The 25,230-nt window shown below is 35.2% G+C and overlaps 7 protein-coding genes across 9 annotated transcripts; 3 read left to right on the forward strand and 4 right to left on the reverse strand.

Annotated features, from left to right (window-relative positions):
* The first annotated feature begins 2,950 nt into the window (after positions 1 to 2,950).
* LOC9328725 (wall-associated receptor kinase 5) lies at positions 2,951 to 4,962 on the forward strand. Its single transcript, XM_021014138.1, has 3 exons — positions 2,951 to 4,301; positions 4,491 to 4,532; positions 4,624 to 4,962. The coding sequence occupies exons 1-3, from the start codon at positions 3,485 to 3,487 to the stop codon at positions 4,752 to 4,754; spliced, it is 990 nt and encodes a 329-aa protein (XP_020869797.1). The 5' UTR covers positions 2,951 to 3,484; the 3' UTR covers positions 4,755 to 4,962.
* A 111-nt stretch (positions 4,963 to 5,073) lies between these two features.
* LOC9325968 (putative pectate lyase 2) lies at positions 5,074 to 6,757 on the reverse strand. Its single transcript, XM_002892617.2, has 4 exons — positions 6,046 to 6,757; positions 5,856 to 5,959; positions 5,630 to 5,768; positions 5,074 to 5,540 (listed from the first exon to the last, which is right to left on the reverse strand). Exons 1-4 carry the CDS (start codon positions 6,730 to 6,732, stop codon positions 5,319 to 5,321), a joined length of 1,152 nt encoding a protein of 383 aa, XP_002892663.1. The 5' UTR covers positions 6,733 to 6,757; the 3' UTR covers positions 5,074 to 5,318.
* A 901-nt stretch (positions 6,758 to 7,658) lies between these two features.
* Positions 7,659 to 8,506, reverse strand: LOC9328726 (stigma-specific STIG1-like protein 3). The gene has a single exon (XM_021014141.1). It carries the CDS (start codon positions 8,339 to 8,341, stop codon positions 7,919 to 7,921), a length of 423 nt encoding a protein of 140 aa, XP_020869800.1. The 5' UTR covers positions 8,342 to 8,506; the 3' UTR covers positions 7,659 to 7,918.
* Positions 8,507 to 10,862: 2,356 nt separating this feature from the next.
* Positions 10,863 to 12,686, forward strand: LOC9328727 (proline synthase co-transcribed bacterial homolog protein). 2 transcript variants are annotated; one of them, XM_021014140.1, is made up of 7 exons: positions 10,863 to 11,153; positions 11,240 to 11,306; positions 11,430 to 11,476; positions 11,771 to 11,858; positions 11,956 to 12,089; positions 12,166 to 12,269; positions 12,359 to 12,686. In XM_021014140.1, exons 1-6 carry the CDS (start codon positions 10,938 to 10,940, stop codon positions 12,265 to 12,267), a joined length of 654 nt encoding a protein of 217 aa, XP_020869799.1. In that variant the 5' UTR covers positions 10,863 to 10,937; the 3' UTR covers positions 12,268 to 12,269; positions 12,359 to 12,686. The 2 variants fall into 2 exon arrangements, with proteins under 2 accessions (XP_020869799.1, XP_020869798.1); XM_021014139.1 differs by having other exon boundaries at positions 10,864 to 11,153; positions 12,171 to 12,269.
* Positions 12,687 to 15,324: 2,638 nt separating this feature from the next.
* Positions 15,325 to 17,024, forward strand: LOC9325969 (F-box protein At1g11270). Its single transcript, XM_002889859.2, has 2 exons — positions 15,325 to 15,523; positions 15,686 to 17,024. The coding sequence occupies exon 2, from the start codon at positions 15,775 to 15,777 to the stop codon at positions 16,942 to 16,944; it is 1,170 nt and encodes a 389-aa protein (XP_002889905.1). The 5' UTR covers positions 15,325 to 15,523; positions 15,686 to 15,774; the 3' UTR covers positions 16,945 to 17,024.
* A 171-nt stretch (positions 17,025 to 17,195) lies between these two features.
* Positions 17,196 to 19,832, reverse strand: LOC9325970. Its single transcript, XM_002892619.2, has 10 exons — positions 19,386 to 19,832; positions 19,187 to 19,303; positions 19,015 to 19,115; positions 18,828 to 18,899; positions 18,597 to 18,678; positions 18,359 to 18,439; positions 18,163 to 18,204; positions 17,909 to 17,965; positions 17,674 to 17,820; positions 17,196 to 17,586 (listed from the first exon to the last, which is right to left on the reverse strand). The coding sequence occupies exons 1-10, from the start codon at positions 19,671 to 19,673 to the stop codon at positions 17,422 to 17,424; spliced, it is 1,152 nt and encodes a 383-aa protein (XP_002892665.1). The 5' UTR covers positions 19,674 to 19,832; the 3' UTR covers positions 17,196 to 17,421.
* Positions 19,833 to 20,215: 383 nt separating this feature from the next.
* LOC9328728 (lysine-specific demethylase JMJ25) lies at positions 20,216 to 24,711 on the reverse strand. 2 transcript variants are annotated; one of them, XM_021014194.1, is made up of 13 exons: positions 24,496 to 24,711; positions 23,639 to 24,204; positions 23,437 to 23,552; positions 23,258 to 23,357; positions 23,015 to 23,147; positions 22,875 to 22,932; positions 22,093 to 22,792; positions 21,686 to 22,015; positions 21,260 to 21,607; positions 21,112 to 21,184; positions 20,944 to 21,029; positions 20,732 to 20,851; positions 20,216 to 20,646 (listed from the first exon to the last, which is right to left on the reverse strand). In XM_021014194.1, the coding sequence occupies exons 2-13, from the start codon at positions 24,188 to 24,190 to the stop codon at positions 20,572 to 20,574; spliced, it is 2,691 nt and encodes an 896-aa protein (XP_020869853.1). In that variant the 5' UTR covers positions 24,191 to 24,204; positions 24,496 to 24,711; the 3' UTR covers positions 20,216 to 20,571. The 2 variants fall into 2 exon arrangements, with proteins under 2 accessions (XP_020869853.1, XP_020869852.1); XM_021014193.1 differs by having other exon boundaries at positions 22,875 to 22,938.
* Positions 24,712 to 25,230: the final 519 nt, after the last annotated feature.

Here is a 25,230-nt window from a genome sequence, read left to right on the forward strand (position 1 = left end):
GATGAAAGATGGAAGGGAACGGAGTGAAAGGACGAAAAGCTTGAGACGAAACCAGATTGGATTCTTCGGGAGAGGAGTAGAGCAGCAAAGAGACGACAACATCCGACGCCGGCGAGCCATAGCTACACCGGCGCTGGAGGAAAAGGGTTCTTGAAGTGTCTCGGGAATAATGCCTGGGAGAGAAAGCTAGTTTTTTGACAAACGTACTTAATCCAAATTGTTTACATTATCATTATCATATAGATATGGGATTATTACTGAATTGGGCATTTGTTGGGCCAAAAATTTCAGATAAAGAACTTTTTGCCTGGGCTTCATTTTTAAGCATTTTTTGATTAGATGCAATTATCCATTTACCCCTGAATTCTTCTCTGTCTGTTTCTTGCTTCCTCTTCCGACTAACACCATCGACGAATTCAATTCAATGGATTCAATGAATTGTATTTTGTATAATGGAAACTAAATCCTAATCTTGTCTACTAAACCCAAGGGCTCCAACCACAACCCTTGCTTTCCTAGCCATAATTATTCGTTCTCACCATGTCCACCGCCGAACACCATCTCCGATCCGCCACCAGGACCATCTCCGATCCGAAACACAAATTTATCCGCCGCTAATGCCATCTCCAATGAGTTCAATGTATTCAATTGATTCAATTAGGTTCGTTTGAATTAAGAAAACTAAACCCTAGGAGTATCTACTAAACCCAAGGGTTTCAATCAAAACTTCCAATTTTATCTTTAAATCTAAACAAAAAATTTCTTCTGATCTCATCACCACCATGAGAAGCTGCGGCGGTCTATAGGAGCAGAGGACTGCGGAGATACAAAGCCATGGAATCCTTTTTTCGTTCTTCTGTTAATTGCTATGCGCCGTTCTTTCTCTTCATCCACTAATTTTGGCAAATCGAGATGCTCAGAACACGTGAAAGAAGCAATGAGAATCGACCGGAGGAGACAGAGTTCCGAAGGCGAGAGATGGTGAGAAGAGAAGCTGAAGTCTCCGCCACAACCACAACTCTGCAACGTTTTCGTCTAATGAAGGACAAAATTGTAATTTGGCCATCAGAAAAATACCTAAATACATAAGACCGGATAAAGAGTCCGAAATTGGTAATTTTTGTGGGAAAAAAGCCCAATCCGGTAATTGATTCTATAGATATAGAATCTATTTTCCAAAACACGTATTAAGTTTTTTTAGCACACTCATTGAAATTATTCGATGTTTCTATATACTCGCCTCCTCTTTCGCGAGTACTTCCATTAGTTACAACAACATGCTTACATCCGCAAAGCCTAAAAGCCTAAAAGCCTAATAGCCTAAAAGGATTGATTTTCTTTATTCCGATTACACTTTCTGAACCTTTTTCGAGCTTGTTAACATCAATTGCCTAATAGTAGGTAAAACAAAAAATACTTAAATTCACTAATGTCTAAGTCTCTAACTATAGTCAGGGCCGATTATTGGCATGTGCAAGTGGTGCATTTGCACCGGGTCCAACAAATTTAAGGTCCAAATTCATAGTTTTTCTATTATTTAATTATTTAATTATGCTGAAATTTTATAAAATATCTATATGTAAAGGTCCCAAAATTTTATTTTAAAAGGTAATATTGAGGCCCAAAATTAATAAACAAAAATAACATGTCCAAATAGCTATAAAATACAAAATAATTTATGAAATATAACTTTTTGTAAATATATATATATATATAAATTTTTTATTAAAGATAGGATTTTTTTTTGTATGGCACCGGGTCTTACCGATGAGTGAGCCGGGCCTGACTATAGTATACCAAAAACGAAAACAAAAACAAAAAAAAGGTCTAACTATACTCTAACACAGATACATTAACTAGTTAGTTTCATTACCAAAAAAAATAAAAAAAAATCATCTACGTTATGCGTGATATGATAACCTTTTTATATAATTCGGATTGCATCTCAAGTAAAATGTTATTCTTCTTCGTTAGTGTAAGCACTTCTTCACTAAGCTTTTGATTCTCCGCTTGTAATTTCGCCAACTGGAAAAATCGAATAGTTACATAAGATCAGGAAACTTAAATTCACAAATTATTTGAACTATATATACAAATTAAATATTGGTAAGTTAGCCTATTAATCTACTTTGCGCCTAACTGATTACTGTTACCTGTAATTCAGTGTTAAGCTCAAGTGAAGTTTGATTCTTCCGGGTTAGTGTAAATGTTTCTTCAATAAGTTTTTGATTCTCCAATGTCAACTTCTTCAAATTCGCCAACTGAAAGTTACAAAAGAAAAAATCGATCAATCAATAGTATAATGTTCAAGAAAATTTGTACAAAGTTAAATTACCTTCGTGGCACGATCCTCCATCTTGGAGTTGTTGATCACTAATTCCGGTGATATCAAGCTTATTCAAATTTGGCGATATATATTGAAAACAAACCACTTATTATATTTCAGTAGAATATTGACATGTAGAAATTTAGTAAATTTTCTAAGTTAAAAAATCAATAAAAAAAAATTAAATGGATATATTTTCTTCGATTGCCTTCTATCACAAAATCTTCCAAAGATTTTTTCACAACCTCTAAACGAATTTCAGATTTTTTTTTTTTTTTTTTTTTGTAAACCTCGAATTTCAGAAAAAATCAAAATGCATATTTTATAGACTAAAATTACTCTGTGTATTTATAAGGTTCGATTTTATTTATTTTTTTTGCGACAAATATGGTTTTAGATAAAATGTTAAATAACAAAATTTGTTGTAAATATCAAGTATGTAAATATTTCAAAGAATCTGAAAATAGTCAAATACAACACACGATTAAAACCACAAGTCTGGCTTTTTATTCACTTCGATTACAAAAGTTCACAACTCATCAGTCATCAGACAAAAGATGCAAACCAATAAACAAAAATCAATTTAGACGAATCTTACTCGGTCTGAACCGGTTTAGTCTCTTTGGGCGCGTTGTTCTCGACTTCACGACCCATTGAACCGGAAAAACCGGTGAACATTTTATCAAAAAGAACCATAGAGAGATCAATGTTGGTTTCGATCTACTGCTTCTTCGGTTTGGTAAGATACGCAGGTGCATTACAGATTAACGTGTTTCTTATATTTATATATTATCGTTTTGCTTCACTGTTTTGTTCAAGTTTATAAATTATAGGGTTGTAATTTTGTTCCAATATAAAATTCTTTCTTTATATTATAGTCGCAATCAATAAACAGAGCAATAACCTTTTAGAAACAAAACCATAGTCATCTTCGAATAATTTATCCTAAAAAGAAAAAAGACTTATTAAAAAAAAAAAAAAAAAAAAAAACAGAAACCTAAAGTAAGTAATTAACAAGCACATGAAAAAATTGATTCTTAAACTCCTTAACAAGACATTCCAAGCTTCTTCAACACTTCACACGACCAAATTGTAATCTCATAAGTCATAACTAAGACATAATACCCAATAATCAAATCAAAACCCTTATTTTGAACAATGTCTCCACTTCACTCTTACTTTATCTTCTTCTTCCTTCTTATGGCCATCCTTCTTCAATCATCAACAACATCATCCCAATCAAATCTCTGCAGATCTTCTTGCGGCAACATTCCGATAAATTACCCTTTTTCCATCGACGACGGTTGTGGTAGCCCTTATTACAGACACATGCTCATTTGCTCTGACAACAACACCAAGCTCGAACTTAGAACACCATCTGGTAAATACCCTGTTAAATCCATAAGCTACTCTGATCCTCACCTTCTTGTCTCCGATCCATTTATGTGGAATTGTCAAGATCGAGACAATTTTCGACCAACTAGATCATTTAGCATCGATTCAAGCACACACTTCACTGTCTCCCCTCAAAACGACTACTTGTTCTTCAACTGCAACACCGAGAAAGTAATAGTCGAGCCAAAACCGCTCTTCTGCGAGAGGTTTCCAGATAGATGTGACTCGTCCTGCGATAGTTCAAGCTATTTATGCAGGCATTTGCCCGAATGCGGCTCTGCTTTGGGATCTAGGGTTTCTTGTTGCTCGTATTACCCGAAAGCCACTCAGTCTCTTAGGCTCATGCTGCAGAACTGCGCGACATATACAAGCGTGTATTGGAGGAGTACAGGTGTGGAGAATGCACCGTATGATCAGTTTCCAGAGTACGGGATTAGGGTTGATTTCGAATTTCCAGTGACTATGAAGTGCCTTCTTTGCCAAGAAACGACGAAAGGTAGTGGAGTTTGTGGGTTTAATACGAGGACTCGGGATTTCTTGTGCCTTTGCAAACAAGGCAACGTCACTACTTATTGCAAAGGTAAAATCTTTTTCTTCATATTTTTTCGTTCTACGTACTTAACTACAATTTATATATATTGAAAAATATGTAACTACTAGACAGTATATTATGATGAAATCTTCTTAGATTAGAAAAAGTATGTGATTTTGAATTATACAATACTAATACCGTAATACGTATATTCAATCATTTTGATATATTTTGCAGATCCAAGCCTCGTAAAGCATAAACGCGTTGGAGCTATGGCAGGTAATTAAGCAAGTTTACTATAATTACTATATGACGTTATACTTGTAAGCTGTGACCTGATTTGAACCGGAAAATTTGTCGCTATATACAGGAACAGTGACGGCAGTTTCAGCGGCCGGAGCGATTGGCGTTGCGGGTGGAGTGTATTGGTACTTGAGGAAAGTGAGAGCCAAAGCTCCGGTCACTTGTGGAGTGCAAAGCAACGAAAACAGAATTTTCTAAAAGCTCCAATGAAATCATAACTTTAAGAAGACAAAAGCATGGTCGGTCCCACACTCACAATTCCTTTTTCTTCTGTTTCGTTCTTTTTTTTTTTTGTCTTTTTTTTTTTAATTTTCCTTTTATCTTTGATCTTGTGTAGACTACAAAGTTGGGATAAAGATTTTTGTATTTTTGGTATAGTAATTTTTCGTTTTGGTCGGATAGTAAATCTTTTGGTAAGCATCAAGCAAGAAAACTTTTGCAAGCATAATGGAGTATATTGGACTGTACCGTTTTTCATAAGAAGGCAAAGTTCTCCAAAATACTATACTCTTCACATGGTCAACTTCACATCTTTATAATTATACAAGTCTTTACAAAAAAAATCTAGAAAGAAAACCATAAAGTATATAAATCCTCCAAGATAATTTGAATTCCGTCCCGGGTACCGAAGAATTCACAAAACACACCTCAGAAACAGGAATTCCACCTCGTCGTTTCAAATGAAAGAAACAAAAATTAACAATACGTTACTTTTATGAAACATTATATAAAATCACAGTCTATATATATGTGAATAATTAGTTAGCAAATTCTGCCGGAATAGCAATGGAGAGGACCGGCGGACGAAGTAAGAGAAGGGACGAGAGAGCCGTGAGACACCGGAAACCACTCTGCTCTTCCGTACAACGGCGTTACGGTTCCGTAGCCAGACGGCACGAAGTAAGCTCCATTCTTGAAAACGTCTTTGGACGTTCTCCATTTCCATCTCCTCCAATCATATCCACTATCTATTCTTTTTGTCACCTAAATATATGCATGTAAGATTTCATTGTATTTTTGATGTGTGATATTGTAATGATATTTAAAATTATAATTCTTTTAAATGAAGAGACCTGTTTTTTGCTAGGGTCATCAGAAGCAACGAAGTAGTTGCCTTCACTAAAGATGGTTGGATCAGCACTTCCTCCGATCGCATACATTTGCCACTTCTCGTACCTATTGTTTGCTACATGCGCATACCCTCTTCGCACTCTGCCACGTCACCAATCACATATCCATGTCAGTATTTTCTAATCTAGTTCAATTAAACTAATTAACAATATCTATGTATGTACTCACCTAGGCATTCTCTCAATAAGACCCGGTCCAAAATGGTTGAATGCAATTGTAACTCTCATGTTCTTATCTTCCACATTATTGTCATTGTGTCCGAGTAACATCACCTTCATAATAACATACCAAATTATCATCACATATATTCAAAAGATTATTAAAAATAGTTAACAATTTATGTTAAATATAAACTTACTTTATCATGCTGAGTGAAGTAGTTATTAGAAATAGTGACGGCCGTCGAAGCATGAAGTACATCGATCAAACCATCTTGACACCGAGAAAAGTAACAATGATCAATCCAAATATGTGAAGAATCAAAAATGGCTATTGCGTCACCATCCGATCCTTTCCGGCTGCCAACATGAGTCGGGCTGCTCCGAACCCGACCCGACTTACCCGGTTTACAATCATGGATACTTATCCCATGTATAATGACATGGCTCACATGTTGGATCGTTATGCATGGTCCATAGGCAATTTCCACTTTTGCCCCTCTTCCATCGATCGTCTTGTAGCTGTTCATGATGAGTTCGTTTCGCAACACTATGACCATGTCACGTGCGAATGTGATCCATAGTGGTTTAGATTGGATCACGGCGTGTCTAAGAGTTCCTGGTCTAGGGTTTTCAGGGTCGTCTGATGGGTTTGTAACCACGTAGATCGACCCGTATTTCCCCCCAACCGCTGATTTCCCAAACCCTACCGCGCAATCGGCTAGAGAACGACGGTTAAACGCCCAACTAGGGTTTCTTCGCCAGCAAGAATCGATAGGATTTAGTAATAGTTTGGGAATTGTATAACCATTACCGTAAGCCGCCTCTACAATAAAAGAAGAGAAAGCTGCAAAGAGAAGTGAAAGTGTTAAGAAAAGAGAAGCCATTTGCTTGAAGATGTGAGTCTTGAATTGAACTGTGTGTGTGCAAATATATATACACGACACAAATATATGCTAGAGAATATACATATCAGTATCTATAGACTTATATATCCATTATAAATTTGCAATTAAGTATCCAATTTTATGTATATCTGTGAAAGATGAGAAGGTGGGACACACGGATGGCGCTGACTAATGATATATGAAACTATATTATCATTTGAATTCATTGTTCCCGCAACACTTCTTTGATCAATGCTCTTTGTTATCGATAGACGTGGTTGCACGAGATTGAGATGACGATGGATTGTTTTGACTTTGGAATTTAATTTTGTACTTGTTTAATAATTTTGGATTATATAATTTGTACTTGTTTAGAGAAAAATTTAGTCCTTTCCTTTTTTTTTTTTATATAACATAGTGACTAGTCTGTGATTCGTGAGTTTGGTACACAAAGACACTGCATTTTGACATGCATGGTATCGGCCTGCGCATACAACATGGTGCCAATTATCAGATTTATTTTATCGGTAAATACTTCAACTTGTTTATAAATTATAATATATTGCGCTTTTATTTTAATACGAGACTGAAACGAGTAATAATATTTAAGAAAACTATATAAAATACTATTTGAGACGGCAATTAACAAATGTCATTATCATCACTTTTCTTTCTATATATGCACTAAAGTCAACTTCTGTCAAATCCGTACATCTCCTTGATCATTTTCACTTTTATGTTGATATTAAAATTAGAGTGTAAATGGGATTAGGATAATGTTGGATTTTTATAGGAAATAATAAAACTTTAAATACCGTAAATAGATTTCTAGGTAGAAATAAGAAATATAGAGTGTTTTGTGCTAGGACTATTGAACTCAGTTCTGTATTACATATTTTATAAATTAATTAAAAAAACTGTAACTATAACTAATAAATTCAAACTTTATTCAATAATAATACATGGGATTGTTACATGAGACATGGGCGTATAAACAAAATTTAACAATATAATAATGATGACAAACTTTTACAAGACCTTTCTATCTTTAATAACAAGTACTCGACCGTTATGTAAGCTAGCTATATAATCTTTTAATTTCGAAGTGTAAGTAATATAAATATAATCCAATTTAAACCAATAAATTAAACTTATTTTATAATGACTTTTATACCACATTGTTTCTTTAAGCATAGCCGCACATCCCATAGGCACACGATCTCCCTTTCTTGCACTTCTTAAAGCAACCTCCACAATGTCTCCTATCAAACATTGGGTTTACACAATATCCGTTGCAACAAATCTCCGAGTATTGACAGCTTTTTCCACATCTTCCGCAATTCAATTTGTTGGTCCTCAAATCGACACACCTCTTACGACAACAATTACGACCTGGACTGCCTTTGAGACGACATACTTTGGAGCTTTTGTCACATGTCATTGTTGCACCTATAGGTTTCCTACCTTTGTTCCTTGCTGAAGCGGCTATCCCCCTACCATATTTGTGTTGATGTTTCGCCTCAACCGTTGGCGATTCGCTAAATGTTATAGCAATGGCTAAGACCATTATGAGCACCATAATGAAATAGGATATCTTGAATGTATTCATGATTCTTCTTGTTGTGATCTTCTTTTAAGAAATCAAAGGAGAGAAACTGAAAAACAAAATGTTTAGATTGGGATGTATTTGCGTTTGTTTTGTATGTGTATGAATATTTTTAGATGAAGAGTAACGAACGACGTGAATGTTATTTATAGACGAGAGAATGATGCATAGGTCAACGAAGAAGTTTTTTAAAAATTAGGTCGTAATAAGAAAAATATTTGACTTTTTAAGACTCTTTTAGTGGAGTGGTCAATTAAATTCGAAGAGTTTAGATTTCAGAAGAGTAAAACGAGTTAGGCTCGCGTAGAAAAAAATCAATAAATTTCTAAATTAGGCAGAACAAGAGTGGAACACATGAAATTCGTTTTATCATTTGGCAATAAATATTGTTTAGCTCCATATATTTGTTATTGTGATTTAGTATCAACGATATTTTGGAAATAAGGAAATAAAATTCTTTAAATAAGTGAAGGGGAAATATCTAGATATTTTGCAAAGAATAACAGCATGAGATATTCAAGTTTGATAATATCTAGAGACAAAATAAAAATAAAAATAAATCTTTTAGCTAAAAAAAGTTATTCCAACTAGTATTGTAACGTCTCGATCGCGTCCGTTAGTGATTTTTTCACTTCTTGATCCTGACAATTCGATCAGTTAGTTCAAAAAGCTCAAAGGATTTATCTACTAATATTTGTAGAGTACCAATAAGTATTATAGTCCTGAAAGTTCCATAATCCGGTAATGAATGCTTGAAAATAGTTAATATTGACAAAGCTTTTTTCTTTTTCTTTTTTAATATCGACAAAGTTAGTTACAGATAAGTAAAGACATAATTATAAACGATTTAATTATATATGTAACGTAATACGTTTTATGATAAGATATTTTTTTATAAAAAACTACTCTTGTTATTGTTAATTCGATTACAAACAATCAATTAAATTCTAATCTTTTAACGAAGTAGTGTATATAGTATATACTATATAGAGATTTAGGAAGATATTTTTTAACAGTGTTTATCCATATGGAACTCCACTATCCGAATTAATCCAAGTCTTTTTGTTGTACACACTTTTAGCCTTTATGTGCTAAGTTTACGAAACTTGCATTCTTTTTTGTCAAAAGGTTAGACATTGACAATTTTTTGAAGCGTTCATATTTTATAATTCAACTAGTTTTATAGTATCAATCATATGGATGAAGCAAATAATAAATTTAGAGCTAAGAAAAATATATAGGTGAGAAAAAGGTACGAGTACAAATGTACAATACAAGACTTTCCGTAATACACGGTACATAAGTATTTGTTCAAACTTGACTAAATTCAGTTATGAAAGCACTCGAGTAGGCGTAGACACTTGGCTTGGTGGGTTAAATTCAATGAATAATAATATATTTGGGACCCTAATATATTTGCGTATTTTAAACAAGTACAAAAAGTCCCTTCAAGGACATTGCTGCAATTTAAAGTTCGGACTGTGACACTGGTTAAAATCCTTAATGAAATTCGAATGATTGTTGATAACAAAGTGACGGAGTTTTTAAGTGGAGAGACATGTGGATTGTTAAATGTACGTCGGATTTAAAAGCATGAAAGATTTAGAGAACAACTTCAACCATGTACTCATTAAAATTCAGACTTAGAATATAGAAATATATGAAAGACTCATGGTTGAAATTAACTAGTGGTAAATGTCCCACAAGATTTAAATTATAAGGACAAAATGAATACAACGATGTGTGTTCAGTTTTCAACAATTTACCCTTATCGTTCTCACGAACCACTAGTTTCATTGCTCTAATGTGATTGTGATTTCTATTCCAAATCTCTCATGACAGTTATCTATTCACAATATCTGATATTAGATAAATATCTCACAATAGCTGTAATTTATTCAAAGAATAGCTGGTATAAGAGCACTCGAGGACGAAGGGGTTGACTCTTGGTCTTGGATGGATAAACTAGTTCAATTCCAAATAGTATAATTTTGTGCTAAAAATGTCACCACATCCACATGTATCAATCCCAGGTTCAATTCCTTGCAATGGATTTTTTAGTTGATTTTTTTTCTTTTTCTATAACAAATTTGCAAACAACCAAAAGCATAATCCACAATAATATAATGCAGGTCCTTCAAAATAAAGTAGTCATTTCAATTTTCAAACCCAAGTTGATCTATGCATCTAAATATTTTTTTATTTTTAATTTTTTTTTTGAGCAAACTATGCATCTAAATATATGTTTTACTACTTTTAGCTATCCTCTGGTTAGTCCCAATTACTCAATTTTTTCTTAAATTATTTTGATAATTACTCACATGAGTGAATGAGATTTTTAAATCTGGTAGTAGGCTCCAGTTTTCGACAAAATCAGATTCAAAATCTAAAATGTTTAATTTGTACACTATTTACATTATTGTGTTCTATTGCTCCGGGTTCGAAACGCAGCGTATTTTAAATTTTTAATAAGTTTTGTTATTTGTTTTTTAAATTGATATCGAAACGCAGCGTTTCAGAGTCCTCTTTCTCTCTCTCCCACAAAGCGGTGACCAGAAGTGATTGTTCGATTAACAAAGAACACGTGGCGGATTCTACTATGTCAGCGGCGGCGATTGATGGCGTGGCGGCTTTGAGATCGGTGGTTCAGCGGGTAAACCAGGCGGCGGAGAAAGCGGGTCGTGTGTCGGATCAGATACGGGTCGTAGCGGTGAGCAAGACGAAACCAGTTTCTCTGATTCGCCAAGTCTACGACGCTGGACATAGGTCTTTTGGAGAGAATTATGTGCAAGAGATCATTGAGAAGTCACCTCAGGTTCTCTGCTTGCTAAGATTTCTACGAATCCCTAAAAATTGAAACTTTTGGATTGAAAGAGTCTAAATTTAGATTGATATACGCAGCTTCCAGATGATATAGAGTGGCATTTCATTGGGAATTTGCAGAGCAACAAAGTGAAGCCTTTGCTATGTAAATTGATTTTTCAAAGTCTTCTTTTATTACTTAATCTCTCTCTGTCGAGTGTGATACCGAGTCTTTTTTTTTAATTTCTTTGATATGTTCTATTCTTAATTCTTTGATTTGGTTGATCAGCTGGAGTTCCTAACCTTGTGATGGTGGAAAGTGTTGATGATGAAAAGGTAAACATTCTCTCTTTGTATATTGAAAGATAAGGGTTTGTCATTTGGTTTGTAAATGTTCTAGAGCTCTTCGAGGTGTTAGATGACATAAGCATCATCATCTTTGGATAGTTGAATCTATCAAATAGTATTTCATTGAACGTTTGTGGGTAGTGGGATGGAAAACTCTTGGGTTCGTGGATGGATGTGATGATAGTAAAGATGCTTTGAGAGTTTGATAAGTTCAAACCATACTAACTTGAGGAATATATGTGTTACAATCACTGATTTTGTTTAATTACATTTGCTTCTTAGATAGCAAATATGCTTGATCGTGTGGTTGGAAATATCGGTAGAAAGCCCTTGAAGGTCTTGGTCCAAGTGAATACTAGTGGCGAAGAGTGTAAGAATCTGGAAATATGGAATTTCTTCTTCAACATCCATCTCAAATGTTTTCCCACTTTCACGTTTCTTAATGATATCTTAACTGACACTTCCAGCTAAGTTCGGCGTGGAACCCTCAGGATGCGTAGGACTAGCGAAACACGTGAAGGAAGCTTGCTCGAATCTTGAGTTTTCTGGTTTGATGACAATAGGGATGGCTGATTACACTTCAACCCCAGAGAATTTCAAGGTTATATAATTTGGTTTGAAACTTGTATAATGTTTGGTAACGCTAAAAGGAGCTCACTTTCGTTTCTTATTATTAGTGTAGTTGCTTGCGAAATGCAGAAGTGAAGTGTGCAAGGAGCTTGGAATACCGGAGGAGCAATGTGAGCTATCTATGGGGATGTCTGGTGACTTTGAACTAGCTGTAAGTTGTTGTGATTGTTGATTCGAGTTAAAAATTCTGAGGTCTGCTCAAAATGTTAAGAGTTTTCTTTACGGTTTTGGGAGTTACAGATTGAACTGGGAAGCACAAATGTGAGAATAGGATCTACAATTTTCGGGGCGAGAGAGTATCCTAAGAAGTAATGATGTAAACTACTGAGTGATGAGATTGATTCTATGTTTTAACATCAAAACCAGTTTCAGGGAAGAACAAGAGCTGAGGTTTTAATGTTGGAATCATGTAGATCTTCTCTTCTTCTTTTTTCTTTTTTATATAAGAAACAAAGCGTTTTAAAGTCAATAAGAGAAAACAAATATCCAACATATGTTTGTTTATCTTTTGCTGTAAAAGATAAAAATTGTATTAGCAGAGTTTTATTGCAAACGGTTTATTAGCGGAGCCGCTCAACTTGTTTATAATTAATACTATATTAGATCATTGAAAATTTACAAACAAAATTATTTGCTTTTCAAATTGTGAACACCATAAGAAAAATTGTAGATGGCAATATCTTACGGAATTGTTCCCAGAATGACATTCAAAGCCAAAAAGGTTAAAACATGAAGTGTTAGTTATATTTGTAAAGTAATATCATATCTATATAACATGAAACAATTCGGAAGAAGTCCATTTTTAGTGATATTTATGAAAATTTACTATTTTACCTTAAATATTTTAGATTGGCCATTTCTTACATTTAAAGACACAATTTTACACATTTTGTTAGTTATTCTTGGTTTCATTTTTTAATTTTAGAGTTTAGTGTTTTTTTTATTCAATATGTATTTGATATTAAGAAAAAATCACATATGTATAGCTTTTAAAGTGACCAAAAAATGGCAATTCCAAAAAAAAATGGAAACAAAATAATAAATCCAAAAGATTTGGACCAAAATGGAAAAATCAACAATATATGAATAAGAGTATCAGTGATTTTTTAATGTAAAAAAATGTCTAATAGGCTCTTAGGTAGATCCCGGCTTTACTAGAGTGCAAAGAAGTGTTTTCTGTACGAAGAAAGGCTTGGATAAAAAGCCTTTTCACAGCTTCAAGATCTCGTGTGATCTAAAGCAGAAAAACAAAAATCAAAAACTTATGAGTAAGAAACAAATCACTAAAGAGTTTAAAAAGCTACATGGAAAATTCTTACTTGCAGAACTGAGGCGTCGTTGTTCAACAGAGAGAATGAGATATTGACATCCAAAATTTCGCTTCATTTGTTGTACAAATCAAAAACTTAGAATCCAAAGCAATAAATTAAACGGAAACACAATACTAACCTCAACCACATACAAAGAGAATGAACCAGTGTTTTTTCACATATGAAAAATAAGCTTCCTCAATAGATAGAAACTTGTTTAAAAGCAGTCTTCACATCTTTGTAGCCTCCTCTAATCTAAGATGACAAGAAAAGAAAATAAAACAAATGAAAATCTTGAATTCCAAAGCAATAAGTTAAACAAAAACACAAACACTAACCTCAACCACACACACCTCATTCATTGGGTTCACTGAAATTGTCCCTCCTGATATGCTTCTCCAAACGGTTAAAAATTGGTTATCAAGTTGCGAAGACTCTGTCACTAATATCCGCAAACGAAAGTCTCCATTTTTACTTTTAAATTCGAGTAAAAAGTAAGTGAATATTTATAAACATTAGACATCATTTTGTACGAAAATCGATTGTCAAAATATATTGTGCGCACATATCATTCATACACATCCACATTTAATCAATGTTGTAGAGTTTTGCAGCAGCCACTCAACAAGTAGGTCATCTCCCAAGCCAAAAGAGAAATTGAGAAAGAGATTTTTTTTAACGTTTAAGATTTATACAATTAAGATTTTTACTAATCTTGAGTTTTCTGGATTGATGACAATAGGGATGGCTGATTACACTTCAACCCGAGAGAATTTCAAGGTTATATAGTCTGGTTTGAAAAGGTTATATACAATTACTTTTGTCTCACTAGTATCGTAGCAAAGAGAATTTCATCAGAGTCAACGATGTCATCGTCCATACTCTTCCGTTTTACATGCTTCGCATTCAGATGTCTTATATGTGTTCATAGCTGAACAGGACTTGCAACTCCATTTTAATTCATCTCTCGAGAAAGACGGTGATGCCATTGCGAGGTTTTCAAGAAACAGTGGTGGAGATAGAGAAAACAGAGAAGTGAAAGATTTGACAAGAGAGACATTAGTTTTAGATATCGTGAGACCTATGTTTTATTTGAATTAAAATATATAATCGAAATAAAAATATGAGCTGGCAATCACAAGGGTCGTAATTGTTACTCCCTTCAAAATACTCGTTAACATTTATGTCACCGTTTAAAATTATTAAACACAAAGAGATTTTTTTAACGTTTAAGGTTTATACAATTAAGATTTTTACGAATCTTGAGTTTTTAATGTTGGAATCATGTAGATCTTCTCTTTTTTTTTTTGCATTCTATTTTGTGATGTTGCTTGTAAGTTGAAACCAAGGTACATTATTACTAATTTTCAAATTTCATGGATATAATAAATAAACACATGAAAGACAAAAGTAAACAACATCTGATGAAAAAAAAGTAAACAACATCTTGTCTTTGCTACGATAGTAGTGAGAAGTAGTTAAAAGGTTGTCACTACATATTTTTTTGCTTTGAGAGCTCTGCTGACTAACTTCTCATCATTTCAAATATGATTCAAACCCAAGTTGATGATCATCTATAGTGGACTCTGCATCTAACCATATGGTTCTAGTACTATTAAGTTACCATATATCTCTCATAATTAAATCATATTTATTTACAAAATTCTTTTTAGATAAGTATGAGCCTTTTATTGTGCCGATAAATATGATCTCATTTGAAGATTTCTATTATAAAAAATCTAAATCTACTATATACAATTTTGGATATGGATTTTATTTAATGTTATTAAGAAGATATCTTGTACTTAAAAAAAAAAAACATTTGATTTAGTGTGAAAGGATTATGGGTTTTAAGCCCAAATGAAAATAAAAGCCCAGATTAAAGTAAAAGCCTTAAAGAGAAAACATGAACATTGCAGGAGGAGTTGAGTTTCCGATGAGATATCTCTCTGTTTCTCTCCTCCGCCTGTAAGAACCGATTCGACGCTCGTGTAGAATAAAAGATTGTTCTAATGGGAGAGACAGAGAAATCGACTCCTGAGGATTGGTAAAGCTCTAAGGAACAAACAAGGATTTGATTCCATCATTCCGTGAGGTACGTCACTGTCATTTTTTTATCATCTTCTGTGATTGTGTTTTGCTTTGACGAAATTCGTAATATTTTGTTCGAGATAATCATTATAATATGGATAGAGAGTTTTAAAGTTTTGAAATTACCATTTCGTTAATGGAAGTTTTACTTTTTTATGATTGCTAGGCTTAGCTCGAGTCGGTAGTAGCTCAGCTCGTGTACAATCTAGGCTAGGCTTAGATTGTATATTATTGAAAGAGAGAGACAAGAAGACAATGTTGAAAAGAGATCGCTCGAGTGTTGTTGGATCGAAAAGACATGGATCAAGTGTGGTTTTGAAACGACATCGCTCCAGTGTTGTGGAATTGCTACCACACGATGTTGTTGAGCTCATCCTCGAGAAACTTCCTGTGAAGCCTCTGCTGAGATTGAAGTCTGTATCCAAGAGGTGGAAATCCACAATCGAGTCCCATCGATTCAAGGAGCGACAGTTTATCTGTCGTAAGCAATCCCGAGGTATAGATGTCCTTTTCGTGTCCCTTGGTGATGATGAAGCTCGAGGGATGAGGATTGTGTTGGGGTCGTCCATTGTTTCGACGGTTAGGTTCCCTACTTCGTGCACCGTGTTTTGCCATGGTAGTTGTGACGGTCTCTTATGCCTCTACAGTCTCAATGATCCGAGTTTCGTGGTCAATCCCGCCACTAGATGGCATCAAAGTTTTCCTCTTTCCAGCTATCGAGAGCTCATTTTCGACAGGTTAAAGATTAAAGGAGCGCTTGACATCACATGTGCCAAGCTTGGATTCGGTAGAGACAAAGTAAGGGGCACATACAAGCCCGTTTGGTTGTATAATTCATCTGAATATGGCCTAGAAAACATTACCACTTGTGAAGTTTTCGACTTTAGCACCAACGCTTGGAGGTTCCTTCACCAAGCTTCTCTTTATCGGATTCTTGGTGATCATTACCCAGTGTATTTAGATGGGTCACTTTACTGGTTCACTGAGTGTGAAGAAACCAAGGTTTTATCTTTCGATCTTCACACCGAAACTTTTCAAGTCATCTCAAAAACTCCCTTTCCCCATGTGCTTGACCCTCTCGGCTTCACCATGTGCATCCTCGATAACCGCTTGTGCGTATCTGAGACAAATTGGCCCACCCAAGTCATATGGTCGTTTGATTCTTCAGGCGGCATGGAGCCATGGAAGAAATTGTGTTCGATAGATCTCACAGAAACTATTTCTTTGTATGGGAAAGCCGTATCCAGACTCTTTCCAATAGCAATTCTGGACAAGACTAAGTTATTACTTCATAGTCGTTCATACTTGCAACCAGCGGTGATATATGATCTCCAAACCAAGTCTTATGGTGTACTTTTCACACCTACCACACGCGGAAGTAGTGCTTTTTATTCCCAAAGTCTATTCTCTGCTTTATCAAATTAATTTGTGTCTTTTCTTATCGTTGTACTGATGAATTATTTGTAAATTGTTTTACTTAGTTTAGATACTCTTGTTATTAGAAATTAGTGCTAAACTGCTAATGTTACATGCTACTTAGTACTTCGGAGTAGTTAACCGGTTGTTGTGTAGTATTTTTTAACATAACTTGTATTCCTACGAAGAGGTAAAACATGGTTTAAGGTAATATATTTTATATTAATCGAAACCAGTTTCTTCAGGCATATATTCAGAGAAAATTTTAATACGAAAAACAAGATTCCAAAGTAAGAAAATTCATGAAGAATTATCTTAGTGTTTACTAAGAGTCACATATAAGTTATAATTCATAACCCTCATAAGGGATGTCTGTAATGTATCAATGCTATTCTCTACTCTATGTATACCCTCTGTTGCTTGACCTACACGATAGGTTACCTTTCTCAGTTTGTACCCTAAAAACTTGCTTACAATGTTGCATAGTTATAAGGTTGTGTTTGTTGATGATCCTATTAGTCCTTCACTCACAATGCGCATAGCAGCTTCATTTGTGAACTTCCTTGCAAAGAGAAAGCATGGGACGGGTTTTGAATCCGCCTTACACCATTCCGTTCGAGATTCAGACTCGTAATAGACATGGTCTATTTTCTGTCCCAAGAAAAGCAAAAGAACTAGAGAGATTACTTAGGGATTCATTCGGTTGTGATATTAATCCTCTGAACAAAAAGATTGTACCTTTATTTCTTTTATTTCCTCAGGACCGGAGTTTTCCAATGTGAAAGTGACGGGATGCCAAGATTTGGCTTCATATTTTGTACCTGAAACGTTCCATGCAGTGTATGTCACTGTTCTTCGTTCCATTTCACTCTCTAGCCCTTGCATCTGAAACGATCAGTTTGGATTACAAAACCAATATGGAACTTTTTAGAAGGAAACAAAAATGGGAGAGATTTTTATCAGATAGGATTACCGTAAGCAATGTTTGCACATAGTGTTCATCGGGGATGCAGTTGCGCCGTTTCTGTTTCTGAGTTCACATCAAACGTAAAACAAAATTTCACCATTTGTTTAAGAAAGAGAGAGCTAAATCCATGGAGAGAAGTGTTCATAGACTACAAAGTAGACTCTATTGAGGATTTTTTTTATGAAACCAACACAAAGAATCAACATAATCGATTTAGGCTGCTATTAAATGAAAAATAACATCTTTGAAATAGCACTTACAAGAAACAACCATGCCTCATTGGTACCTAAAGGTGGACATCTCTGCAAATCGAAAGAGAAATCAATAAATATTCTATTGTCTCTTTAGCACAAAAAAGAATCAAGATTGAAATTACGACGGTAAAAGATATTCTGAGGTTTCGCTTAATGGTGACTGCTTGCTACTCAATGAATATACATAAAGCTTAATCTTTACCTTGCAGAATTCCTTAAAAACTGGGAATACGATACCATCATTTACAATGACCTCTGCATGACTTCTGATCAAATCTATCCACTGCAATAGATAAAACTAGGCTGAGATTAAAACTTCATAACTGCAAAGGAACCTCTGGTCCCTCTCATCCTGATGCTTAAATTTCCAGAAGAAATTTAGGCTTGGTAAGCAATCAAATTCAGCAATGTTCGTTTGATAAGCAAGAAAATGAAGATACCTGGGATCCTTTCCGCCATTTCTCTTCAGGTATGACAGGAGACATTTTCACACTGTACCGTGTCTCTTTAGTATGAAGAAAACTGCAATAAGAGAGCAACAAACATAGTTATCAACATCTAGACAACTCCTCCTGTAAAATACACCAGTTATCAGGCCATACATGTCAAGTAGTTCCACAGACATATTTACAAGTACTGAGAAACCTCATAAATTCAAACTCTCAATTTACCTATCCACAAAACTCCTTGGTGAAGAGATAAGATATCTGTATATATAGCCAAAGTCATATAACGGAGCACATCTGCAGAACAGAAAGTAGAAGCATATAAGGACATGCTAAACCTTAATCATGAAGAAGAACATGTATGCAAAAAAAAAGCAAAAGCAATCAATGAGTAATGCTGAAAGAAGCAAACCTGTCAGAGAGAAGAACAAATCTTTGATTGGAGTGATCCTCTAAAGCAGATGCAAGCAACAATCTTTCTGCTGCAATCATGCTTGATTCTCCCCATACTACCTATAACCATAACAACACCCTAAGTTTCACTATAAAAAACATCAAATGGAGAAATTCTCATGAACACTCACCTTAATGCTATTGTTCAATTGGCGATTGTAGAAATACTGTGATCGTGTAGTTTCTTCATTGAACACGAAACCAGGTAATGAATGTATATAAATTGAGAAATTCGCATGATCAACACCCTGCAAAATCAACCAGAATCAGCAATTTTCCAAATTTGAGAAAAACATATTAATCAAAAGACTTGGTCTACGAGTTCCCGACCTTGAAGAATCTATCCCACATAAAATCAAGTGGGAGGTCACGGCGAGCTAAGAAAAGGAAAGCGAGCTTGGGACGATCACCGGAGTATTTGTGAAGCGGTGTCTGAGATCTCGCGACGGAGAGCGGCGACGGCAATGTCGTGTCGGAATTGTACTGCAGTTGGATTCGGAGGAGAGCAAGAAGGCAAAGCGCGACGGAGAAAGCGATTACGAGCTTCCATCCTAGCCACACTACGCCGCCGCGACGTGACAATGGAGGCTGAATCTGCGGCTGCGATTTCCTCGTCATTGTGCGTGCGCGATCACTCACCGTCGAAAGATCAACATTCGAGTTACAGAAACGAACAATCAGAAAGCCTTTTAGGGTTTTTGAAGTCAAAAAAATTTCAAGAGAAACGGAAACTGAAGAATTTTGCAATTAAAAGATTTTTGGATTTGAGAGAAGAAGGTAGACGATGATGGTAGTTCGACGTATAAACGACGTCGTAAGCCACGTATAACGTTTAAGTTAGGAGGGACCCACGTTCATTTAGAACATCATTAAATTGTTGTCCGAAATTGATATTCAACTATGAATATGTCAGAAAATGGTAAGAAAATGATACAATTTGACTAGGAATATTAATTATTTTCCTTCTAAACAATTAGAAAAAAGTTACCTTAAACTAAAACCTTTGAAAATTAATGTATTTAAGTATTTTACAAGTTTTATACTACAATTTTATTTGCTTATGTGTTGTTGTAACCATATGAACCTATACATGGTGTCATCACCAAGATCATTGTAAAGGTAAAATGTTAATTTAGATGAGAAAAAAAGTTAAAACAGAGTCCAAGAAAAAGAATGCTTCAGATTATTTGATGATCCAATATCAATCAAAATCTACAGCTACACATTATGATGTCCCACATAATCTTTCATTTGCTCTCCAAATGATGCAAAATACAAAACAATGCAAAAGAAGATTACATCAGATATTCATATGCCAAAAAGGAATGGCCTCCAAATTCAAAAGTCGAAAAAATTACATCAAAAATCCCATTTCAAAAAAGGAATCATTGTTTTCAAGAGACGCTTGTCTCTTTACATATATATATATCACAGCAAAAGCCAACTACAATAGCCATGGCTTTAACAATCCTACAAAATCTGCTGTCAATCCTACAACAACAAAGCTATAGAGCTTTTAGCTGCGATCTAGCAACAATGTCTCCACTTCTTTCAGAGCTTGTTCAACTGCATAGATCACCATCTTTTTTATCTGATTTACATGGCAAAGATTAAAACAAGATTCAAAAATAAACAAAATCGCTAATCCAAAATCTAAAACACTGAAAAAGAATAACCTCAAGTTTGTCTTCTCTTGCTTTATGGTTCTTAGGGAGTTGTCTAAACTCATCAGTCAAACGGAGACACTCATCGATGTTCTCTGGGGAAACAAAATCAACAGCTACCTTGGTGCAAGACTGTTCCAAAACCATATTAAGAAACCGTTAAAGAAGTTAAAGATAATGAGAAAAAGTTAGTTAATAAGACAGAAATCATTTCAGATAATAACCTTAAGATTCCGAACTTGATGTGGACACCCCGCGGGAATAAACACTGCTTCTCCTAGTTTTTGCACAAATGTCCATGGCTCAATCCCTTTAATTCAAACAAACAAACACAAAAACGTATGAATACAATGTCGGTAAGTGACAGTTAATACAGTTACAAGTAACCATACCAAATTCTGCCTTGAGTTTTCGTTTATGCTCCACGGTTAAGAAACATGATTGATCATGTATTGGATGATACACCTAACAAAAAGAATCCTATCAGCACAATAACCTCTAAGACTCGTTAATGAAAACGTTTCGCGGATTATTTCTTACCTTTGTAACAGGAGAGCAAAAAGTATGTCTGAATTCTTTGCAATGCTTCCTTAGATACTCTTCAAGCTTAGGAACATCTTCTCTTCTAAAGATGTCCCAAAGTGCACCACCTGTTTCATCATATATCACAATCTCATCACTCACAACCTCTTCTCCCTCTAAACCATTTTGCTCCTGAAGCTCTTTCTCCTTGTGTTGCTTGTGTTTCTGTTTCAAAGCTTCAATTGCAGACATTTGCTCCTGAAGCTCTTTCTCATTCTGTTGCTTATGTTTCTGTTTCAAATCTTCAATTGCAGACATTTGCTCCTCACTTAGTGTTACTTCAGCAGTATGCATCAGAATATTAACCTACAAAACAAAAACCGTTATATACTTGGAAAAACTTTATTATATTAAACAGTAGTATGTAACAATTCTAAAACTTACAGCATCTGACATATCACAGTGAAGCTTAGTGACTGAATCGCCTCTACCGAGCTCATCTGAAGTCCCATATGCAATGTAGGTTTTTGGACCAAGATCTGGTTTAAGAAGTCCTTCAGGAAGTTTAGTAGCAATGTTGAGAATTCCGGATCTAGGATCGCTGTATTCTTGAAACGGTAATGCGGAAATGAACTCATCGCAGTGACGAGGTAAAAGGTTTTCAAACTTGTCTGAAGGAGGCCAATCCTTCAGCTTCAGCATCTCAGGCCAGAAGTTATCATATCGTCTTCCTTTGCTATATCCTTCAAAGAAACATCGAGTATTGATCTTCACCTGATATAACAAGAAACAAAATGAGCTTTGGAACCTCTATTACGGCTATAAAAACTTTATAAAAAATGAGTTTCTACCTCACAATTAGCTAAACAATCGATAGCTTTGACATCAGACATCGTAGAGCTACTTGCTGAATCAACATTCTCACATAAAGCCCGCCACATCACCATTGGCTCCCAGCTTAAACCAGCTGTGTTGTTAAGAGCGTTTCGAACAATCACTGGTTCACCTTTGGACCAATGCTCTTGGAAATGCAGAAGCTCTTCTTGCTTCAGGACATCAAAAGAATCTGGAGAGTAGAGGTAATTGTCACTGGATTTGTTCCGCGAAGCTGCCTGCCTCTTCATACTCATCTCCAAATCAGAAGAACATCTACAATATGACATTGGCGGATTGATACAATAAGAGGCTAAGAATGTTTCTGCCTTTTGCTCCAAATCTGACATCCAAGTCACCGGTAGGATTCGCTTAAGCTCCAACACAGAGTCACCGCAGCCACCTAGCTCTTTTGGCGCACACGGTATGCTTCCATTTTCATCAGCATTCCACTTAATGGATGGATTTGTAGTTTCATCCTCAGAAACAGAAGAAGAGCTCGGTTCTGCATCTTCGCCATGTACGTACCGGCTCCCTTTATACTCGAATTGTAGCTGACATTCCGGGCGTTCTGAAAGCCAACCTCCACGGATCTCTTGGCAACAGTTCAGACAAAGTTCGAAGGAACACTTTGGACAGCTTCGATGCAAGTCCACAATTGAGGTTGCACAATGGTTACTACAGCACAAATGACAATTCAGCGATATATAAGATAGATGTCATGTAACTCTTCAGACACATACAAAAGTATGATACTTACCAGAAAACACGCTCTTCATTTGAGCATAGACTCTCGGATATATCAACTTGAGAAGCCACTGAACCTATAAAACATATCAATATGTTATCTTGTAGCAAGAAAACATCTTGTCTTAGTAGTATAGGAAGATCCATACATACCTTGAACCTTAGCCTCGGTTTCGATTTCTTGATCTTGTGCTTTGCATAACTTTTTCAAGAAAGGAAGCATCGCCACAATCAAGTATCGAAGATGATAAAATCTTTCGTACTTATCGAGCTTTCTCTTTGATGTCTGCAAGACAAACATATACATCTCTATTCACACCAAAACATAAATCGGACTTGCGATTCTTGATCTATATAAAACAACAACCACATATTTTGTTAAGAATACAATCATACCTCGATTAAACCACTTGAGTGCAAACATGTGCAGCAGTTGCAAGTTCCTCGGCAAAAGGGACATTTTTCTAGGACATCATCCGTGGACAAATGGGGATACCTGTCACAAACCATAAGATTGTATTGACGATATTGAAACCTATAGAAAATGTAACTAAAACATGAGAACAGAAACTAACCATTTCTTTATACATGGAAAACAATACAACCTCTCTTCACAAAAGGTGCAAATGAAAAGATATCTTCTTTCCCCTTTCGAGCATTGATGGCAAATCGCAAGCTCTCCCAAATCTGCCTGTGTAGGGAAGAAAACAACAAACATGATTTCAGAAAAAAGTTGAGTACAGTTTCATTTTCTCATTGTGTAAGAACAAATGCTACCTTTAAAGTTCTTGTCATGCGTCTGCAGTCATTAAAATACTCGGTTTTCAGATGAGAATCCGAAAGTTCAGACTCAGAACGCGAACTCGAAGCGCGAACATCGATCTCGTTTCCAACTAACCAAGCATCCGCACTGTCTGCGTTCTTGCTCCTGTTACGAGATGTTGCCTTGATAAAAGGAACTACTTGGAGTTCTTGTTCGCATTTCTTTTCATCATCATCGACAACTTCTTCATCTTTCCATGTAGTTGCTCTCTTTTTTACAGAGCTCCTCTGCTTCTTCTCCTTTTCTTCACATTTCTTCTCATCATCACATTTCCTCTTTCTTGAAGATTTCGCTTTAATCTCATCAGCTTTAGAGCGTTTCCGTCTTTGATTAGCCACTGGTTTCGGACATTCCACACTACTCTCTTCTTCTATATCTGATGAACCGCTGCTAAGACTCGTTGCCTCAACCGGTTTCTTCTTCTCCGGCCAACAAGTTTCCAGTGAACTATCCTTTACACCATTACGCTTGCAATTTACTCCATTAGCAGAAACTATATCATCCATTTTCTCAATTTCACCTGCCAATTCCAATGTCAATAACCAAATCGTCAGACAATTCAAACTCAGACTCAATTCAATTTGAATCAATACACAGGCTTTAAAACCCTTAACATAACAGAAACAAAACCAAACAGAGAGATTAGCAAGAATCAACATTCAAGAGCAAAAGAAAAGTAGAACCTCCAACAAACAGAACTTGACGAATCCGATAAAGAGAAAATATCGGAGATTCAGGACAAGAAGAAATGAGAAGATGAAACGACAGAAACAAAAGCAAAGAAACATGTCAGAGAGAATAGCATCATCACCTTACTGATTAGCTCAAACAACGAACCCAGACAAGGTTCTTCCTGGACAACCCTAGATTCTGGTGAAGCAATGAAGAGCTGTTGAGTCCGAAACGAAAGAAAGAAGGAAGTTAACGAATCGCGCCCAAATTTCCTGATTCAGCGAAACAAAGAAGAAAGATATGTCCGAAATGTTGTTCTTTAAGAGTTTCTGAGAAAATTAAAAAAAAAAAAAAAAAAAAAAAAGAAGTACAAAATTTAACAGTCAAAGGAACAAACGTTTTAAAGAGCGCTTCTAAAGTAGCTTACTAGCGACTGTTTCGTAGTACCTTTCGTTTGGATATGAGTGGAACCACGCGCTCTTCAATCGCGCGTGACGGTTTTAGAACCGAAGCACCGATTCGCTCTCAGTCACATCCACCGAAGCTTTTTAATTTTTGAAATGATTTTACTCGTACAAAGCAATTCTTTACTCCAAATTAATCATCCCGATTTGGATAAAATCTTACGCATAAATGCAGATTTTATACTTAAAATATAGTTGAAAATAAAGAAATGTATTTTTTTAAAAAAAAATTGGTCAACAAATATGTTATTTTGATTGGCAAAAGAAGAAATGTTATTTATTTTCATTTACTTTGCCAGCACAAAGGAAATATTTTTTCTAATACGTGTTTGTATAAATAAGATGGAGATAAACATTTCAAACTGTGTACAATACTACAATGATCTTAATTTTGATATAAAAAGCAAATA

This window comes from Arabidopsis lyrata (assembly GCF_000004255.2).
Source record: "Arabidopsis lyrata subsp. lyrata unplaced genomic scaffold ARALYscaffold_1, whole genome shotgun sequence".
In the NCBI taxonomy this organism is placed as follows: Eukaryota; Viridiplantae; Streptophyta; class Magnoliopsida; order Brassicales; family Brassicaceae; genus Arabidopsis; species Arabidopsis lyrata.

Excerpts from the sequence above, each read along its gene's own strand:
- LOC9328726 (XM_021014141.1), bottom strand. The coding sequence starts at position 8,341 with ATGAATACATTCAAGATATCCTATTTCATTATGGTGCTCATAATGGTC.
- LOC9328728 (XM_021014193.1), bottom strand. The coding sequence starts at position 24,190 with ATGGATGATATAGTTTCTGCTAATGGAGTAAATTGCAAGCGTAATGGT. Across the intron at positions 22,939-23,014 it reads AACCGAGGCTAAGGTTCAAG|GTTCAGTGGCTTCTCAAGTT; the intron begins GTATGTATGGAT and ends TATGTTTTATAG. Across the intron at positions 21,185-21,259 it reads TTTGCTCTCCTGTTACAAAG|GTGTATCATCCAATACATGA; the intron begins GTAAGAAATAAT and ends TCTTTTTGTTAG.
- LOC9325968 (XM_002892617.2), bottom strand. The coding sequence starts at position 6,732 with ATGGCTTCTCTTTTCTTAACACTTTCACTTCTCTTTGCAGCTTTCTCT. Across the intron at positions 5,769-5,855 it reads CTTATTGAGAGAATGCCTAG|AGTGCGAAGAGGGTATGCGC; the intron begins GTGAGTACATAC and ends GTGACGTGGCAG. Across the intron at positions 5,541-5,629 it reads ATGACCCTAGCAAAAAACAG|GTGACAAAAAGAATAGATAG; the intron begins GTCTCTTCATTT and ends GCATATATTTAG.
- LOC9325970 (XM_002892619.2), bottom strand. The coding sequence starts at position 19,673 with ATGACGAGGAAATCGCAGCCGCAGATTCAGCCTCCATTGTCACGTCGC. Across the intron at positions 18,679-18,827 it reads CCAAGGAGTTTTGTGGATAG|TTTTCTTCATACTAAAGAGA; the intron begins GTAAATTGAGAG and ends CTCTTATTGCAG. Across the intron at positions 18,205-18,358 it reads TTTTTAAGGAATTCTGCAAG|AGATGTCCACCTTTAGGTAC; the intron begins GTAAAGATTAAG and ends TTCGATTTGCAG.
- LOC9325969 (XM_002889859.2), top strand. The coding sequence starts at position 15,775 with ATGTTGAAAAGAGATCGCTCGAGTGTTGTTGGATCGAAAAGACATGGA.
- LOC9328727 (XM_021014139.1), top strand. The coding sequence starts at position 10,938 with ATGTCAGCGGCGGCGATTGATGGCGTGGCGGCTTTGAGATCGGTGGTT. Across the intron at positions 11,154-11,239 it reads TCATTGAGAAGTCACCTCAG|CTTCCAGATGATATAGAGTG; the intron begins GTTCTCTGCTTG and ends TGATATACGCAG. Across the intron at positions 11,859-11,955 it reads GAATACTAGTGGCGAAGAGT|CTAAGTTCGGCGTGGAACCC; the intron begins GTAAGAATCTGG and ends TGACACTTCCAG.
- LOC9328725 (XM_021014138.1), top strand. The coding sequence starts at position 3,485 with ATGTCTCCACTTCACTCTTACTTTATCTTCTTCTTCCTTCTTATGGCC. Across the intron at positions 4,302-4,490 it reads CGTCACTACTTATTGCAAAG|ATCCAAGCCTCGTAAAGCAT; the intron begins GTAAAATCTTTT and ends TATATTTTGCAG. Across the intron at positions 4,533-4,623 it reads ACGCGTTGGAGCTATGGCAG|GAACAGTGACGGCAGTTTCA; the intron begins GTAATTAAGCAA and ends CGCTATATACAG.